The sequence below is a fragment of the Electrophorus electricus genome, chromosome 5 (genome assembly GCF_013358815.1).
Source record: "Electrophorus electricus isolate fEleEle1 chromosome 5, fEleEle1.pri, whole genome shotgun sequence".
In the NCBI taxonomy this organism is placed as follows: Eukaryota; Metazoa; Chordata; class Actinopteri; order Gymnotiformes; family Gymnotidae; genus Electrophorus; species Electrophorus electricus.
In genome coordinates, this window is record NC_049539.1 from 12,060,309 (window position 1) to 12,078,906 (window position 18,598).

The 18,598-nt window shown below is 39.0% G+C and overlaps 2 protein-coding genes across 2 annotated transcripts in view; both read left to right on the plus strand.

Moving 5' to 3' along the window:
- The first annotated feature begins 456 nt into the window (after window positions 1-456).
- Window positions 457-12,636, plus strand: LOC113571890 (ankyrin repeat and SAM domain-containing protein 6). Its single transcript, XM_027001092.2, is given in 19 exon segments — window positions 457-784; window positions 786-1,063; window positions 1,913-2,132; window positions 2,134-2,271; window positions 2,274-2,433; window positions 3,271-3,315; window positions 3,707-3,911; window positions 4,223-4,329; window positions 4,456-4,595; window positions 5,324-5,543; window positions 5,825-5,874; window positions 6,017-6,226; window positions 6,504-6,672; window positions 6,919-7,115; window positions 7,338-7,524; window positions 7,609-7,676; window positions 7,984-8,100; window positions 8,435-8,531; window positions 11,360-12,636. Coding segments are annotated over 19 exon segments (2,715 nt in total). The 5' UTR covers window positions 457-727; the 3' UTR covers window positions 11,410-12,636.
- Window positions 12,637-18,534: 5,898 nt separating this feature from the next.
- The window catches only part of LOC113571913, a 41,002-nt gene continuing 40,938 nt past the window's right edge, over window positions 18,535-18,598 (plus strand). Inside the window, exon 1 of the mRNA XM_027001123.2 lies at window positions 18,535-18,596. Coding sequence (XP_026856924.1) covers window positions 18,535-18,596 — 62 coding nt within the window. The remainder of the gene's footprint in view (window positions 18,597-18,598) is intronic.

The window sequence follows — 18,598 nt, forward strand, 5'->3', positions numbered from 1 at the left end:
GTGTGTGTGTGTGTGTGTGTGGTGTATGTGTGTGAAGAAGATTCCCAGTAACTGCAGTGGTCTGTAGTTAAAAGAGCCAGTACAAGATATTTCAGTGACAAAGAAACAAGTTGTTTTAGACAGAGAATCTTTCACCTACCATATTTTACATATATACTTTTATATAGCTAGTATAAAAAATAAGCAAGCCCCAAAATCCTGGTTTCACACCCAGATACTGTAATCTGGCGAGTTCTGTGATGTGCATAAGTATCATTTTCAAAATTTGCAGCATCTGCTAATACAGGGTAATACTTTCATCTTACGTACTTGATAGGAAACATAAATAGATGTTGTTGTAAAAAGTTTTGCTCAGTATGGATTTTCCTAATTTGAAGCGATACAGGACGTCAGTGGATGCTGGATTGGGATTGGGCGAAAAAAAAATCTCTCGGACAGCGTTGACGCATGCGCATGTGGAAGGTTGCGGTTGAAAGTTTCCAGGGCTTTAACAAATAGTTATAGTACCAAAAAACATATGTTTACTTCTCTACAACAACCAACAGTTTACTGCAATAACCTTAGCACAGTTGCAACAACCTGCAAATGTTTTCTTTCCGAACTTTAACAAAGCTACCGTATGTTCGTGCTGACAATGTTAATTTAAGTCCTGGACCGCCCAATAGCCACTGGAAAATAGCACGCCAAAGATTTCATGGCATCACAGCAGTGAACTGAAAACTCAGAGATGAATTTCGGAATTCCAGCAAATTCACTTTGTTTGTTCCGTGCTGGCGACGAGGCGCGACTACGAGCACGCAAAGAGGATACTCGAGCCTGCTGGGAATGAGTCGGGCAGACAGTCCAGAACACGTTTGGATTCTGTCTCGGAGTGCAGTGTGGACATCGTCCGGGGTGGATTGCCACTTGTACCCGTGGATTGTACCGACGAAGAAGGAAACACGGCCCTACACTTTGCCGCCGCTAGTGGACACGAGCATTTAGTCAGATTTCTGCTCCGAAAAGGGGCGTCTGTGGACAGCCGGAATAACTACGGTTGGACGCCTCTCATGCAGGCAGCAAGGTGGAGTTTGTTCACTTTTATTTTAACACAATAACAAGTAACCACCAGGTTTATTTATAGATATCATATGGGTTTATTTTTATCCAAAGTCTTGTTTTCGATGTTTGTCCTGTGATGAAAAGGCAAAACGCTGTAAACTAATGAGAACAACAAAAAAAAACAAACAGTGACGTCTCCAGTTCCGTTAGCTTGTTGCAAAAGTAATTACTGATAGTAGCCTGCTGTTACAAGGTAATGATTAGACAACCTCCACTACGCAGTAGAAAAGTAGTTGGGAATGTGCCCAGCTGCAGCACACCTGAGTCAACTCATCAACCGATTAACCTGGTGTCGATGGGTTTAGAACACCGGAAACGAGCAAACACTGTTGACCCCCCCCCCCCCCCCCCCCCCCCGATCTTTGTGATAGATCTTTACACAGATCTGCTGATTCTATTGTTTTAAAGTTGCCGTTTTTTTCTTTATATTCTTCATCTGAGTAATCTCAGTTTACCTGTCCATTTAAACACCTCACTGCACAAGTGTGGACAAATTCATAATACTACAAAATGTATTTAGTTATTAAATGTAAAAGGTATTAATATTGGGGTTGCTTGTAGAATAATGCACACTTAGTAATCAGTGCCTGCTTAAATGATACTGTATAGCAGAGCCTTTTTCACTACTGACTGACATACTGTGATTCAACATGTAATAAGATTTCAGAATAAAGAAAGTAATGTTATTTTATAATGTAGCATGCTTTCAGTAAAGTCATTGAAGTGTTTTTCTGTTTGGTGAGATTGTGAGTTGGGTGTTTAATTTTTCGATGAAGCAGAATATGATTGTATTTGCCTCTATGTATGGCAGGTTTGGCCATTTGAGTGTGACACACATTCTGCTGGAGAACGGGGCAGAGGTCAATGGCAGGAATCGAATGGGGGCCAGCGTGCTGTCTACGGCAGCCCGTGGAGGACACACACATGTGGCCAAGCTCCTCCTGGAAAACGGTGCTTTCGTGGATGACTTTGACCACCTTTCTCCATCTAATAACGGAGACCACAGCGAGCACGGTGATAATGGGAAGAATTTTTTTGGATATCACGCCTTGCTGGGTTGGTGCTCAACATGGTCACGAGGCCATGGTAAGGCTGCTTCTAGACTGGGGCGCTGATGTGAACTGTTCTCAGAAGACAACGGGCTGGAATGCTCTGATGTTAGCCACGCTGAAGCGGCAAGGCCAGTTGTAGCGGAACAGCTGGTGGAGCGGGGAGCTGATCCTGACCATCTCAATGTTCTGTCCAAAACAGCTTTTGAAGTTGCACTAGAACTTAAGCAGAAAGAGGTGAAAAGCTACCTAGACTCCATAACCACAGTTCGGCCACAACCTGGTAAGACTATTAGATGAACATTATCCTTCCTTAGTTGTTCCAGAATATTCTGGAGAAAATGCTGGATTGTTTGAGGTTCTGGCCTACACATCTGAGATGAACATAATTCTTACTTTGATCTTGTTTTCCTGGGCATAAAGCCCTTATTAAAAACCTTTAAGGGCATGTCTCTAATGGGGAAGAACAATTAGCCATTTATTAGATAATATTGATGGTTTACTAAAGTAGAGCTGTAGATTTATGATTCATTCTAAAGCTGAGAATGCTCAATGATCTTTTACTCTTTAGTCATCACATTTTACAGTGGAATAAATTATATTTTTAAAACACTTTGGTACTTGCATTATCAGGTGTGTAATGGTATGTAATGTGTATTACATACACATTAATTGGGTATCAACTGTGAAATTAACCAAGTCTTTTATTTCTCTCAAACATTAACCTAGTGTTGCCCTGGTGTTTAACATAGTATTGCCCTAGAGTTTAATCTCATGTTGCCTTAGAGTTGCCCTGGTTTTACGAGGTTTTTATTTTATTAACCCAGAAGACATTCCAAAAGCATATTGTGTAGACATTATTCAATGCCCATTACTGTGTAATAACTGTATAGTACTGTGTTTAGTATGTACATTGATATGTAATAATAATAATAGTAGCATTCATTGATTTCAGTGAAAATAAGTGACTGATTTGTGTCTGTGTTGTTTCTCAGGTTAGGACATTTCAAATTTACCTCAGAAATGTGTGTAGTCAGAAATGGAGATATGGATATGTTTACCTAAGTATTGTTTAATTCAGGGCCTCTAGTAACTTACCATAATGTTTTCTTTTGAATAGATGATGAGAAGAAGAGACCTGATGTTTTCAGTGCATTAAAATTAGGTGAGTATCACTAAGGGAAATGAAAATTATGAGAGTATCGTCTCATATTTTAAGTTTTGTTTAAAAGTTTGAACTACTGCCCTGCAAATGTGTTAATGCATTTGTATTTGTAAAACGTTTGTACATGGTGTTTTATGCATTTGACCATTTGTGCTTGTCTTTTTGTTTGACTGTGTTTTTATGCATGTGTGTGTTTGTGTGTATGTGCATGTATTCACATACATGTCTTTTTGTGTGCGAATGTGCATTTGTATGATGGTGTATGTGTTTTTGTGAATGCTTGCGTGTGTTTATTTGCATGTTTGTTTGCGTGTGAATGCATCTTTCTGTGCTTGTGTTTGTTTGCACATCTGTTTGTTTGTGTGTCCATCTGTGTGCATTTGTGGTAAAGGAAACACCCAGCTGGTGAAGGAGATCCTGGATGAGGACCCATCCCAGGTGAACATGGCGAACCCAGATGGCGCCTCCCCTCTGATGATGGCAGCTGTAAGTGGACAGTTGGAGGTGGTACAGCTGCTGGTGGAACAGGGTGCAGACATGGACAGGCAGGATGGGCTCCACGGCTGGACAGCCCTTATGCAGGCCACTTATCATGGGTACAAACAAACACACAAATATGTCCATTCTTATATTTTATTCTGTAAAACATTTTTAAACCTTGTTTTTAAAAGAGCTACGTATGTCAAGGTTGTTATTATGCCGAATATCTTACATTGCTGTCATAAAAGAATTCTCATAGTAACCTATTATAGATTTAATAATAGAAAATAGAAATAGAACACTTTACCTGAGTTAATACATGTACTAACATCTGCGGTTTGAGTGTATGTAGCAGAAACTGGCCTGCTGCTTTGTGGCTGGAGATTTATACAGTTTATTGCAGTTCCAGTGTTTGGCTGTCACACAGGAAAAAGGAAGTGGTAAAATATCTACTGAATCAAGGAGCTGATGTAATCTAAGAGCCAAAGAATGGGTACACAGCCTTTGACCTCGTTATGCTATTAAATGACCCAGGTAAAAAAAAATAAAAATTTAAAAAAAAGCACATGGTAAAGTGAAAATTATTTTCAACAATAAATTGAGTGTATTGAATTGTAATTTATTCTATTGGCTTTTTCTCTTGGGTTTTTTTTTCTGCAGACACTGAGCTGGTGAGGCTGTTGGCCTCTGTGTGTATGATGGTAGACAAAGACAAATGTAAACACAGAGGAAAGAACTCGATCAAGAAACGTCTGTCTGCCAATGTGCCTGTACCCCCAGATGATAAAGGGGGCCTGAAGGTGGAGTATTGCAAACATGTGTGCAGAGCCTTAAACTGAACACTGTTATGAGTGTTAAAACATATTTTAGCATTTCCATATTTGTTAATGTTTCTTTTCAATTTTCTTCTCTGGGAGTCAAAATTATTTTTTTAAAAAAAGAAGATATTTTCTATAATTATATTTTCCATAATTTAATTCTAGTATGGAATTCAAATGCTATTACATAATTACTTTTACTTCATTTTACTTGATTTGCCTGCAAATTCCACCTCACATTTTCAATTGCCTCAAACACCATTATCATTAATGAAATCAATATTTAGAAGATCAACTAGAACTGTGTTCATACAGAAGTTTTTATATTACAAAAAAAAAATTATAAAAGAACTTTGTAACATTTGTCGTAACATTAAAGGGTTGATAACACTCAGTGAATTAGAATTCATTGTTACCAAGAGAAAATTACACAAGACAGCCATAAGATGTTAAATATGTTTCTTGGTCAGTAGTACCCTGAGCCATCCAGTAGCATTGATCCGGTCATGGGTATAGTTTTGTTGTTGTTGCTTGTTTTGGTTTTTTTTTGGTTTTTTGGGGTGGGGGGGGTGGTATGTGTCCCTCTGCTCACTCTAGTCATATAATGTGTAAGTTTGGGTGGTGTGAGTGGTGTACAAAGTTGAAATGAAACCTATGCCACTGGATCCCGTAATTCTCTGCATACCTGTCACCTATTTCTTCCTCTCCAGTCATGGTGGAACCGGATGTCCAATCGCTTTCGCAGGCTGAAGCTCACTCACACGCTAAGGCATGGGCTATCGGCTAGCCGCTTGGCTCCCTTCCCTGACGGCCCTGAGGTTCTGCTGGATGCCACTATGAAGGCAGAGGGCAGCAAAGAGGATTGCAGCTCTCGACCCCGGGATGCAGCAACACCTCCTACTGCATGGACTGCTAAGAACAAAGACTCTGGTGAGATATGAATCATTAATTGTGCTACTCTTTGTTACAGGCAAAATTATTTGTTTTTGTAGCTCTTGCTTTTGTTATATAATAAGAGTTTACCATCCCAAGTAGGTCTTTTAGAGTTTTGGATCTAGCTTGATCCAGATATAGTGCTGGCAAAGTGCAACATGTTATATGCAGTAATTTAGGCATGAAAATGTTGGACAAAAGTACATTTGCACAAACAATGCTAAGTGAAGTCACATTTTACTGTACAGCATTTTTAGTTATCTTATGCTGTTTTGAAGGTCTTGGCAGAGCCAGCAGTGAGAAAGATGACTTTCTCATCACCACAATGGTAAGTGTGAGATTTTTCATGATGTGATGGATCTGAAACCTTTTGCTGCAGCATGTGCAATCGTTAGTAACCCATGCCTCAGATGTATAATCGTCACTAACTCCAGCTTCAGTTGCGTAATCGTCACTATCTCCCACTTCAGTTGAGAAGCGGAGCTCCATTGACTCGTCTGCCCAACGACCAGCTGAAGGCTGTGATCCCTCCTTTCCTGCCTCCATCCATCTTTGAGGCATGGAACTCGCACCGCTCGCAGGAGCTGAAGGAGGGAGTTAGGCTGAGCGAGCAGCCTCGTCTTCCCATGCCCCCCAGATCCAGCAAAGGCAACTTCAACAGCAGCGGAAACTCTGATATTGTATGAATCTGCTTGGGCTTGTCCAGTGGGAATGTGTGATGTGTTGAGATTTTTGACACCTTTTTTCACTTTTAGTAGTGACTCTCTAGATGGGAAAGAAGCAGGAACACTTTCATTCTATATTCTAAAATAAAAATGAGAACAATTCTTAAAGTATCCTGATGATATTTTTGAATTGTAATCTTGCTGATGATGATCTGTGTTCTCAAGCACATGTTGTATGTTTGCTTTTGTTCATGTGTGTGATTGTGTTTATGCACTTTGGCTGATATTTTAGACCTCCATAAGTCGAGTAGTGAGCAGATCCATGAAGTTCCCCAGTATCAGTAAAATGCCCTCATCCTCGCCTTCCAACTCAGGCAACTATAACTCTCCTCACTCATCAGGAGGGTCCAACGGAATGGGAGGGGTCAACCGGCATACATCAGACTCGCATAACCGCTCAGGTACCCTTTAATCAAACACAAACACACATAGATGCCTTCACATACATGCACAAATACACACAAACACTCATATACACACATGCAAAAAATATGTAAATGTGCTCTCTAACACATCAAAAGTTGAGTGCTATGAGCATCCTAAACAATCTAAAACAATGTAAAAGCATAAAAGTGGATATTTTGATGATTCATGACATTCATATAATCTAGCCACCATATGTTGATGATGTTTGCCTTCTCCTTCAGGGGGCAGTGTATCTGACAGTGTCCTCTCTCAGATGGCTGCCCAGAGGAAGAGGGCTGCCGGCCTGTTAGATGCTAGAGCTCCACCCCCAGAGACAGGCAGCCCCACCCCCACAGCCCTGCCCACCATACCTGATATTAGCCTGCCCAGCATCCCTAGTCACCCCAGTCTGGTGGCAAGTGACTTCCATTCCAGACGGGTATGTGACCGCGCGTGCTTACATTCAGGACCATATCTACGTGAATAGGAGCAGTCATTATAAATTATGTAGAGATGTTGGTGCTTTTTCTTTTGTATTCCATCATTTTTAAATCATTTACTATCTTAGCTTGCAGAATGTATAATTGTCTGCATTTAAGGGGAGTGACTCAGCAGTTTAATTAATTACTCTAACTTCCATTGCCCTCCAAAATTGCCACAGAAAGTGGACCTGAAGAAAAGGCCACAGTGTGGGAATTCCTCCACCTCTAAGAGCACATCCCCCACCCTGACGCCATCGGCCTCCCCGACTCCCAAACCCCCCACTGGGGACACACTGTCGTCAGCTTCCTCTCAGCCTCGGTCCAAGAGCAGTGGCGGATCCAGCAGTGGCACAATCACTGATGAGGGTCAGTCTGATGAGGGCCGGTTCGAGGGAGCCATTATATTTATACCATTCATGTTCACTAACCATTTAAAACTTCTGTTTATAGATGAGCTGTCAGGGATATTGAGGAAACTTTCACTTGAGAAATATCAACCCATATTTGAAGAACAGGAGGTATGGGAATCTTTTTTCTATATCATTCTTTATGCCCTTTGTTTGGGGAAGATAAATTATTTTAATGGATTTTGTGCTAAAAACGGCATAGTAGTCATCTTTGTTTTTTGAGGTTAAGCACAAAGATTTGCAATGTAACTAACAGAAGCATCACATTGTGACACTGTTTTTATCAAATACTTTTAATGCCAAAATGAATATTGAAAGTCTTAGATAACACTTTATTAATCCCCAAAGGGAAATTAGACAAATCTTGTGTGAATGTGTTGCTTCTTCATGTCTCAGCTTGTGATTTTTTTACCTGCAGGTAGACATGGAGGCCTTTTTGACACTGACTGATGGAGATCTGAAGGAATTGGGTATTAAAACTGATGGCCCCAGACAGCAGATCCTGGCAGCCATCTCTGAGCTTAATGCTGGCAAGGTACTGGGCATTTTTAAACAGAATACTTCACACGACTGAGTTGAAGTGTCTGATGGCACTGTTCACATTTTTGTTTTTGTGGTCGTGTATGCTCACATGTGTCCTTTTATGTCAGAGTTCTGTTCACATTTATGACAGATAGGTTACTGATGACCGATATGCCACTTACCCTCAAATGTTAGTCAAGGCAAAACATTTATTTTAAATGCTCTACACCTCCTACCTTTTGGCAGTGCATAGCAAATAGGTGTGCTTTTACATCTCTACCTGAAATACATATGCAATATTTGACCATGTTTTTATGTTCTTTTGTTATGATGTATTGCAATTTCAGGGAAGGGAGAGGCAGATACTACAGGAAACAATCCACAATTTCCAGTCGTCCTTTGGAAGCAGTGCCAGCAATCACCGACCTGCAGGGTGCTCACGCTGTGAGTCCATCACAAAGACACCACCTTCTATTCTTTTTTTTTTCCCAATCTTCTTCAGATATTTACATTTATGGCATTTAGCAGATGCTCTTATCCAGAGCAACTTACAAAAGTGCTTTGTCATTTACTCATAGAATACATCCTAGGCAGTACAGCAGGTTAGAGTCCAACATACAAATTATTTAGAATACTGTAGAAATACATGGATCACTGCTGATGCCTAGAAGTACAAAATACATAAGGTCTATCTTAAACAATGATATGTGTAATAAACAATAAGTGCTAGAGTTTGTTAAACAACATCAGTTTAATAAACAGTACCCTACAATAAGTACTTATTTAGTCAGTCAATATGGGAGCAGGGTCAGTTGTCATTTAAATATTCCGTGAATAGATGGGCCTTCAGTCTGTGTTTGAAGACTGCAGGGGACTCTGCTGTCCAGACAGCAAGTGCGAGTTAATTCCACCATTTTAAATCCAGGGCAGAAAATAGTCTTGATGCTTGTCTTCCATGAGACCTGAAGCATGGTATTTCAAGCCTAGCCATACTTGAGGTTCGAAGTACTCGAGGTACGGATCAGGCTTTGACCATTGAGCTCATGTAGGAAGGGGCTGGTCCATTTTTGGCTTTGTAGGCATGCATCAAGGTCTTAAATCTGATGCGTGCAGCTACTGGAAGCCAATGAAGGCCGCCCAGCAGTGGAGTAACCTGTGAACTTCAGAAGATTGAAGACCAGTCATGCTGCTGCATTCTGGACAAGTTGTAGAGACATCACAAGAGACTGCACAAGCATCTGGGAAGCTTCCTGTGAGAGAAAGGGTCAAATTCTTCGTATGTTACAAAGGAGAAATCTGCAAGACCATGTTAGATTTGAAACAGGAGTTGAGAACGACAACTGATTATCCAAAATTATGCCCAGGCTTCAGGCAGATCGGATGGTGATACCAGGGAGTTCTCGAAGTAAACTGTGAGGTCTTGGTAAGGGTTGGGAGTGCCTGGGATGTACAGAAGCTCAGTTTTACTTCGGTTGAACTTCAGGTGGTGGTCTGTCATCCATGACGCAATGTTAAGCATGCTGAGATAGGTCTGGAGACCTGTGTGTCAGCGAGTGGAAAAGAAAGAAAGAATTGAGTGTCATCAGCATGTGATAGGAGAAACCATGAGAAGATATCACCAAGAGAACAAGTATACAAAGAGAAGAGAAGGGGGCCTAATACTGAGCCCCGTGGAACACCAGTGGAGAGTCTACACGGTTTGGATGTGGATCCTCTCTCCATGTCACTGGATAGGACCTTCCCTCCAGATAGGACTGAAACCTTCTCCATGCACAGCCAATCACACCAAGCCTGGAGAGAACAGAGAGAAGAATTTTGTGGTTCACTGTGTTAAAGGCTGCAGTTTGGCAGCTTTAGCAGCATGAAGTTTCTCCGTTACTGCTATGAGGGCTGTTTCTGTAGAATGTGCCGGTTTGTAGCTAGACTGATTGGGATCATGCAGCTGGTTCTGGGTGAGGAAAAGAGACAATTGATTGTAAACTGCTCGTTTGAGGACTTTTAAGAGGAAAGAGAGAAGTAATACCGGTCTGTAGTTGGTAACGTTGGAGCTGTCAAGTGTGGCTTTCTTGAGGATTGGTACCACCAAGATATTTAACTCACGTTCACCCCTTTCTTGGAAACACTTGGCCTATAATACATAAGTATGCTTTATAGCTGTACACTTCAAAGTCAAAGTCAGCTTTATTGTCATTCAGACTAGACAACAAGTAATGCACAGCTAACCGAGATTGCCTTTCTCCAAACTCCAATATGCAAATATACAATATACATAAAGGTAAATGCACAAGACAAGACATATTAGTCAACATAGACAATAGTATAAATACAACAAGGAATATATAAAAAATATATATAGTAAAAGTATATGATTGTGTGTGTGTGTGTGTGTGTGTGTGTGTGTATATATATATATATATATATATATATATATATATATATATATATATATATATAGAGAGAGAGAGAGAGAGAGAGAGAGAGAGAGAGAGAGAGAGAGAGAGAGAGAGAGAGAGAGAGAGAGAGCACATTTTATAGTAATAGAATACTGCACATTGTATATAGAAGCTATTGACATTGAGCACTGGAAAATGTTATTAAGGTGCTCACAGAGAGAACATTGAAATTATTGCACAAAAGTAGCTATATATGAAGATGGGGGTGAGAGTTATAAATAGTGATCATAAATAGTTCCGTTTCTAAGTATAAAATAAAATACTGAGTTTGGGTATATATGCTTAGACATTCTGTGTGGACATTCTGTGTGTGTGTTCAAGGACAATTGATTGACTTGAAGCTAGATTTCAATGGACGGTTTGTGTTAGCTTCCCTCTGGCCATAAATGAAGGAGAGTCAGTGTTGGTTAGATCTATTTTTTGGTGGCAAAACACTCCTTGTCCAGCAGTGACACGAACACATCTGAAATGTCCAGCAGCACTATTCTAGCTGATATACTTGGGCCAGCACCCTGCCCAATACAAAACCAATTCCCTGTTTCTGTCACCATTGAATGGACCGTGTTCTGCAATCCTTGTAGTGTCCAATCAACAGTGGATTTGTGGTCAGAAACAAACCAATGACAGCAGATATGGCAGATGAGCTAAAATAGTAAAATGCCTCTATGAAAGTGGTCAGTGAGCATAGGTACAAGGTAGGTGTTTCTAACAAACTCTGAGTGTATATTTTTCATGATTTTAATATTGTCTTTACTGCCTCACTGTAATCACATCCTTTAGTGTTCCATTGTTAATTAGTGTTCATCTTTATTCCCTAAGCTCCAACAGGCTGGGCCAGACATCAGCTTCACACCCCTAACAAGAGGTAACACCTTGCCGTGACAGACTTGACCAGATCAGAGATGAGTGAATGGAGTTTCCTGACAGTATTGATTCCAAAACCTTGAGTTCAAATGATGTTCTAATTTTTCTTATTTGTGCTGATGTGCCAAAATGGATCTTATTTAATGATATCAAGTCAAAGTACTGTCCACTGGGCAGCTGACTGCTTCCATTGTTATACATAGAGAAACCACAAGAGGGAGATAAATCATCACAAAGAACCTTATGTGGCAAGCAAGGGAAGTGAACCAAAAGAAAAACATAAATGGGTTTTGACTGGGCCTACAGTAACCAGTGTTTTTTTTCTGGATTATTGGGCTGTGGAGAGATGTGGACAAAGGTAAATGATGGAAAATGAAACAGGTTTTCATAAAGGCTTTGAGGTAAAAGCATGAAGGAAAATAATGTTCTATATTTAAAAAAATCTCATGATAATGTCCTAGGTATTACTAGGGTTCGATGTGATCATTCATACATGCATACCATATACCGAGAGGTACAAATAAGATTTATTTTGTTTGCCCAGTATCTCAAATATTTTAGTGCTTGTTTAAAAGCTATATTAGCCTAATTCATGGTACTGGTGCATTGCCTTGGTAAGCGTTTGAATAAAAGCTCATACTTACTAAGTTTACAGAAGATGATCACATTATTAGAGTGGAATTATAGTGTAGATTCTTTATAGTTTAGATTCATACAGTAACATGCATGCAGAAGGATAAGACTTCTGAATTCTGATTGGGTATTCGTAGCTCAGTGGCTAATGTATTCACATTGTAATCAGGTTGTTAGTTCAAGCCCCACCATTGCCACTGTTGGGCCCCTGTGCAAGGCCCTTAACCTTCAATTGCTCAAGTTGCATTCAGTTATAATTGTAAGGTAATGATTTATTGACCAAAAATTTAATTTGTAATTGATTTAATATCATGGTTCTACCAAATGATTGTAATTAACTGCTGTGTAATGTATTTATGATATATACAGGAAGTTTCTGATTGTTGTTTTTTTATTATTGGGTTTTATTCTGAAAGAGTCTATAGTCTTATAAAGGTGACAGTAACTTTACTGCAAAGAAAACACATTTTGCAATAATATAAAGTGGGGAAATTAAAAAGAAAATATTAAAAATATAAGAAACAAATCTCCCTCTCTTTTTTGCCTTTTACTTATAATTCTCCTGCATATTCATGCATATATTCCATGTCCTAGTGCAAACCGCGCACATGACTAAGAAATCTAAAGTTAATTTGTGTTGTGACATGATCAGTGTGGAAAAAGTGAGGAAGTATAAAAATAAAATATATTTTCTCACTGACCTCAAAGGGTTCAAAGTAGAGTTGTGTACAGCTGTGTGTGTCTCATGCTCAAATCTCGCAGACGCAGGTTGTGTTTGTTTCTTCGTTTAGATTTGACACACTGTTTGGAAGGCCCACTAGAGTATAAGCTACTTAACTAAATCTTATGTACCACAGTGATGAGGCATAAGGGAAGGCCTTTATAGTACACCTAATGCCTTTCTTCTGCTTTAAGCACAATCCACTACAAAAAGATGAGCCTGGTCCTTGAACTGAGGATTTATTCTAATCTGAGATTTGATTGGACAGTGCCCAGCCGAGAACGCCAGTGCCAGCTTTGCCTTGAGGGGAATTTGCAGAATTCCATATTACCTTGGAACTGCAAAATGCTCTGGAACTACAAGAGAAAAACAATAGAATAACCTTCAAGGTGATTAAGGAGGAAATGAAGAAGTGATTTAACATGACACTGTCTTGATATTCACTATACAGTCCACGGTACTGATGACGGCTATTCATCTTTCACTACTGTACAATGTTTATGTGGTATGAAAATAGTTACTTATTGTGTATAATTGCACTTAATCTACTATATATCTTAAAATTATATCACAATATATCCAAACCTTATCAGTTGAGAGTTGCTTAATTTACATGGGTAATGTAAGTACATATGAGAATGTTAGTCTCAATAATTGCTGCTGTTTGTTCAAGCTGTTTGTATACATTTATACATTTAAGATGTAGGAGACAGTTCCTGCATTGATAACAAGGATTGATATAAATAATCTATAATATAGTGTCTTATTTTCTCAACCACAGACCTTGAAAAAACACACTTACTTCATGGGTTTTAAACACTGGTGTATTTAACCATCATCAACGACCAGGTCAGAAGCGAAATCACAAGAAACCCCGCAGAACTCAGGGGAGGTTTACACTCTGTTTAAAGCTCCAGCAGATGAATTATAAATATAACACTATAAATTGTCAAATTCTACAAAGAAAAAAAAAAAGACTGAATGCTCACAAAATCTAGATAACCAGAGAATCCCTTAATCTGGAGCCAGATTAAGAGTTGAACTGAGCTAAACAAAGATTCCTTTATTAGGACATCACATTGTTTGCTTCACATTTGTAACTTAATTTACAACAGTGAGCTGAAATATCATTTCATGTTTCATATTTGGAAAGGATTTGTCAATGGTTTCATTTTAGATTATACATTTTCCAATGGTTTTGAAACTTTCATTCATAGATCTAGTTCATCCTTGCCTACTTCAATCAACCAAATACTTTAAAAACATCTTCAGAGTCTCAGTGTGATATACTGTTATCTACCCTGTTGAGATTACTATTTAACAAGCAAAACTGCAAATTTACTTTTTCATTTTAATATTACTTTTCTGCCTGAGGGAAGGATGCGTGTGTGTGTGTGTGTGTGTGTGTGTGTGTGTGTGTGTGTGCATGTCTGTCTGTCTGTGTTTTGCATCCAGGGGAATATTAAACCCTTCCAAATGCAAAACACTAATATTTAAATCCCACACACAATAGTATGAATCCATTTCACCATCATTTATAACAACCAGGTGTTCTTGAAAACATACATAGACTGTGTATGTAAATATTTTCAACACTGTTTTAAATCGTTGTATGAGCTGTCAATGCATCTTCAGTGCCAACAATGAATCTTCAGAGACTCTAAGACCATGTAGTATGAAGAGTGTGCAATAGAATACCTATGCAGTTGGAAGTGCATAGAGTGTAAGGTGTATGTAAGTAAAATGTATGAAGCATTTACAATGTGAAGCATGTGCAGTATGCATTGCTTACAATATGAAGTATGTGTAGTATGAATTGTGTGCAGCATGAAGTTTGTGTATATAAAGCGTGTGCAGTATGAAGCCTGTCCATATAAAGTGTGTGCAGCATGAAGCTTGCGCAGTATGTGCAGTATTTAGTGCAGTATTTAGCGTCTGCAATATGAGCATGAGCAGTATGAAGCTTTTGCAGCATGAAGCATGTGCACTATATAATGGGGTGAAGTATGGAGATAATGTTGTAAAACAGCAAATCAAAAAACTTGATGATTAATGCCACATATTTAAATGATCATTTGAATATAAAAGAAATATCATGTTGTGGTGAATAGAGACAGTAGACTATCCTCAGTCACATGCTGTATTTGCTGTGACTGTGTAGACTGATTCTAGGAAGGAGCCAGGCAATTCTACCTGTTTGTCACGAATCACTACCAGTCCAGATTATCTAGCTGTTTGTTCCCAGAGTCATTACCAGTCCAAGTGATCTAGATGTTTATACCCAGAGTTATTACTAGTCCATGTGATCTAGTTGTTTGCTCCAGCAGATCCTGAGTTTTCTAGCTGCTTCTGGCTGGGAATATTTCTCTGTTGGGAATTTCTCTCTGTAGGGAGCTTTTCATTGTTGAGAATATCTTTGTTGGATTACAAGAGAAATCCAATGACTTTAATATGAACATGATTAACTGGTGAGTCTATTTCTCCTCACTATGTGCTTGGTTGAAGGAGGAAGTATGACTTTTAGTGCAGTCCTGTTTTTATTCTTAATGATTTCTTATTTATTGCATGTAGTGCTTTATAAAGTTGAAGGGAATTGGGTGAATTAGACAACAGAAGCTAGGTTGTATCAACGGAGCTGACGTTAAGAAACAGTTCTGTGCTATATATATCAAAATCTTTATAAAAGCTCTTTGTAAACAGAAATTAATTGGGGCATGTCTGCTTTCTTTCTTTCTGTTATGTATTATATCTGTACTCTGTCTTAGGTCAGCATTACATCTATACTTTTTTAACTGTTATATCTATACTCTGTATTATAATCTGCAGTCTGTAGTATACCTGTATTATATCTGTATTCTGTTTTATGTCTAATATTTCTGTTCTCTGTATTTTACTTGTGTCTTTATGTAACATGGAGGTCAAATTCTGAGCACACGACGTGTGTGTGTGTGTGTGTGTGTGTGTGTGTGTGTGTGTGTGTGTGTGTGTGTGTGTGTGTGTGTGTGTGTGTGTCTGTGTGTGTGTGTGCGTGTGTGTCTGTGTGTGTTTGAGCATGTCTGTTGGCCTGTATTCTTCTTTCATACCAGGCACTCACTGAAGCTACCATCTGGCAGTAAATGTGATGATATGTCTGTTTGGTGGGGTATACACTAAATACAAACAAGGTTGCATGATATGTCTGTTTGGTGGGGTATACACTAAATACAAACAAGGTTGCATGATATGTCTGTTTGGTGGGGTATACACTAAATACAAACAAGTTTGCATGATATGTCTGTTTGGTGGGATATACACTAAATACAAACAAGGTTGCATGCAAAGGCTTGCACTTCTCCAGCTACTTAGACGTACTGGTGTTTAAGCCACAAGGCCGAGAACTTCCCTGGACTGGCTGTTTATTCAGTCCTTCCTCTCCCTGCTGAAGTACCATTGAATGAGGGTTGTTAGGTCTTTGCCCGCCACTACACTGATGTATCAACTTCAACTACACATGCTGTGTTAATCTCGGTGACCACAATCAATCCAGGCTGCTGGGAGTGCAAAGGGGTGATTGGTCAAAACAGAAAATGCATACATGGAAAAATCAAATATTGTTTTAGGGAGGTCTGGTTGATAGCATTATTAATGCGTTGTTGAGTATTTCTCCTGTTAAATACAGAGTCTAAGAAATTCCCCATTATTTCATATCCACCATGAAGTTAATAATGCTAGCCATAGCCTTTAAGAGTATTTGTCAATCCTTTGTGCCGTTGGTCTCACAAAAGATCGATTCAAACAACAGAGTTGTCACCCTATTTGCAATAAAACTCAAATAACTTGAAGCAGCATTTTGTTTTGTTAAAGTCTATTTATTTTGTGCACATACGTTTAATGTGAAACTGAAAACATTCACCTTAACATAATGATCAGGAAGCTCATGAACCATCTTTTTTTAAAAAAACTTTCCGTATGATTAATTGTAAATAAATACCATAAAACCCAAATGAAAAAAAAAGACAGTGTGGCTTTAAATGTCATTTCCTCTTCCTCTTCGAGAAATTCTGCAGCGGTTACGATGTCTGGTCTGTAGTGTTTCTGAGAGGATCGCTGCAGTATGACTTTATGGCTGTTCATTTCGAAGACAGTAGGCCTGCATACGAATGTCAGCGTTCATTGGCATCTTAATGCTTAATGCATTCTTTCTTTTTAGTTGTGAAAGTAGTTATGAAGTAGTTGTGAAAGTAGTTGTGCATTTAGTTATGAACGCATGGGAATAGTAGACAGAACAAAAGTAAAACAAGATTATGCGATCAAATAAGGTTTGTCCAACTTCAGTGTTTATTGTAACACCATCAACATTCACAGAAAAGGTTTCCACGGCATTTCAACAAAAGACCGGTTATTTACACTTTAAAGAAACCAAGATTCGAACAAATTCCAACTCATATTTAAGACAAAGGCAATTCACATAATATTAATGTATGTAGGTACAGTTTCACAATTTTATTGCATGCGTGACGACCATAAACGTCTACATGGATTTAGTTCCAAAAACCCAAAGTCTAAATCGTTTGTCGCTAAATTCCTCTTTTGGAATGCCATAAGATTACTAATTTAGAGCTACTATGTAGATAAGAAATGGAAACACATTTTAAGATGTCTTATATTATGAGTGCAAAGGTATACATACGCCTAGAATTTGGGTTGGGCTTCATATTAGCTCTCCAGACGCGCCGTCCGCATCGGGTAAAATCGTTCATTTTCCTTTCATTAATTTCCAGGTGATGACGCTGATAACACAGTTCACAAAATTCCTTTGTCCTTTTTTGGCTCCTTTACATATCCAATCCACTGCACTTCAGGAGCAACCGCGCGGAACTGCTAGAAGATTTCGACTTCTGAAGAGATTTGTAGCAGACTGCTTTGTGTGTAATCCCTCCCCTCGGTCGGCCCAGTGTGTGTGTGTGTGTGTGTGTGTGTGTGTGTGTGTGTGTGTGTGTGTGTGTGTGTGTGTGTGTGTGTGTGTGTGTGTGTGTGTGCGCGCGCGCGTGTGTGTGCGCGTGTGTGTGTGCGTGTGTTTACGGTTTGTGAGGCACAGAGTTGCGTGCGAAGAGACCGGCTTGTCATTCAGAGGAATCCGTCACCTGAAACGCGAGGAAGAGAAGTCGACGCATTTGGGTATAAAACATCAACCACATCTGCCTCGAACTTTGCAAACTGATGAAAGCATCGATTTAGGGCACTGATCGACTTTAGTTAAAACAAGAGAATAAACAAATACTTATTCAGCTCAAGGCATTAATGTGCTAAATCTTCTATTCCTTTGAATGACACTTTCTGTATACTGGAACTAATAAATACTGGCGGACTCTGGTAAGCGTTTTTAATTGTTTTATTTTAGTTGACGAATTTACAGATACACAAAGTTTATAAATATTTATAGAATATCTATTTTAAAATGGGATGGGCAGCATCATAAGTGTTAATTATGAGCATTTCAACCATTGGCTCGTGTACGTAAACAACTCTAGCGTGGTTCAGCGATGACTTAACATTTGATCATACAATCGGTATACGCTAATTGTTTTATGGCTATTAATGTAATTTAAACTGTATACAGCCTATACAGTAGTTATAAACCGAGTGAGCGGTGATATTGACGACGTGAAACTCATTTTCTAAAAGTTAATTAAAAAAAAAGTGAACTGCTCACCTCTTAAAATTAATTTTGATGAAAACTTTGATGTATCTTCCATATAATTGTTTTAGCGCACCTGTTACCTACACGGAGCGCAACATGATACCACCTGGGGACTGCATGTATGCCGGACGGAAGCGGAGGAAGCCTGTACAGAAACAGT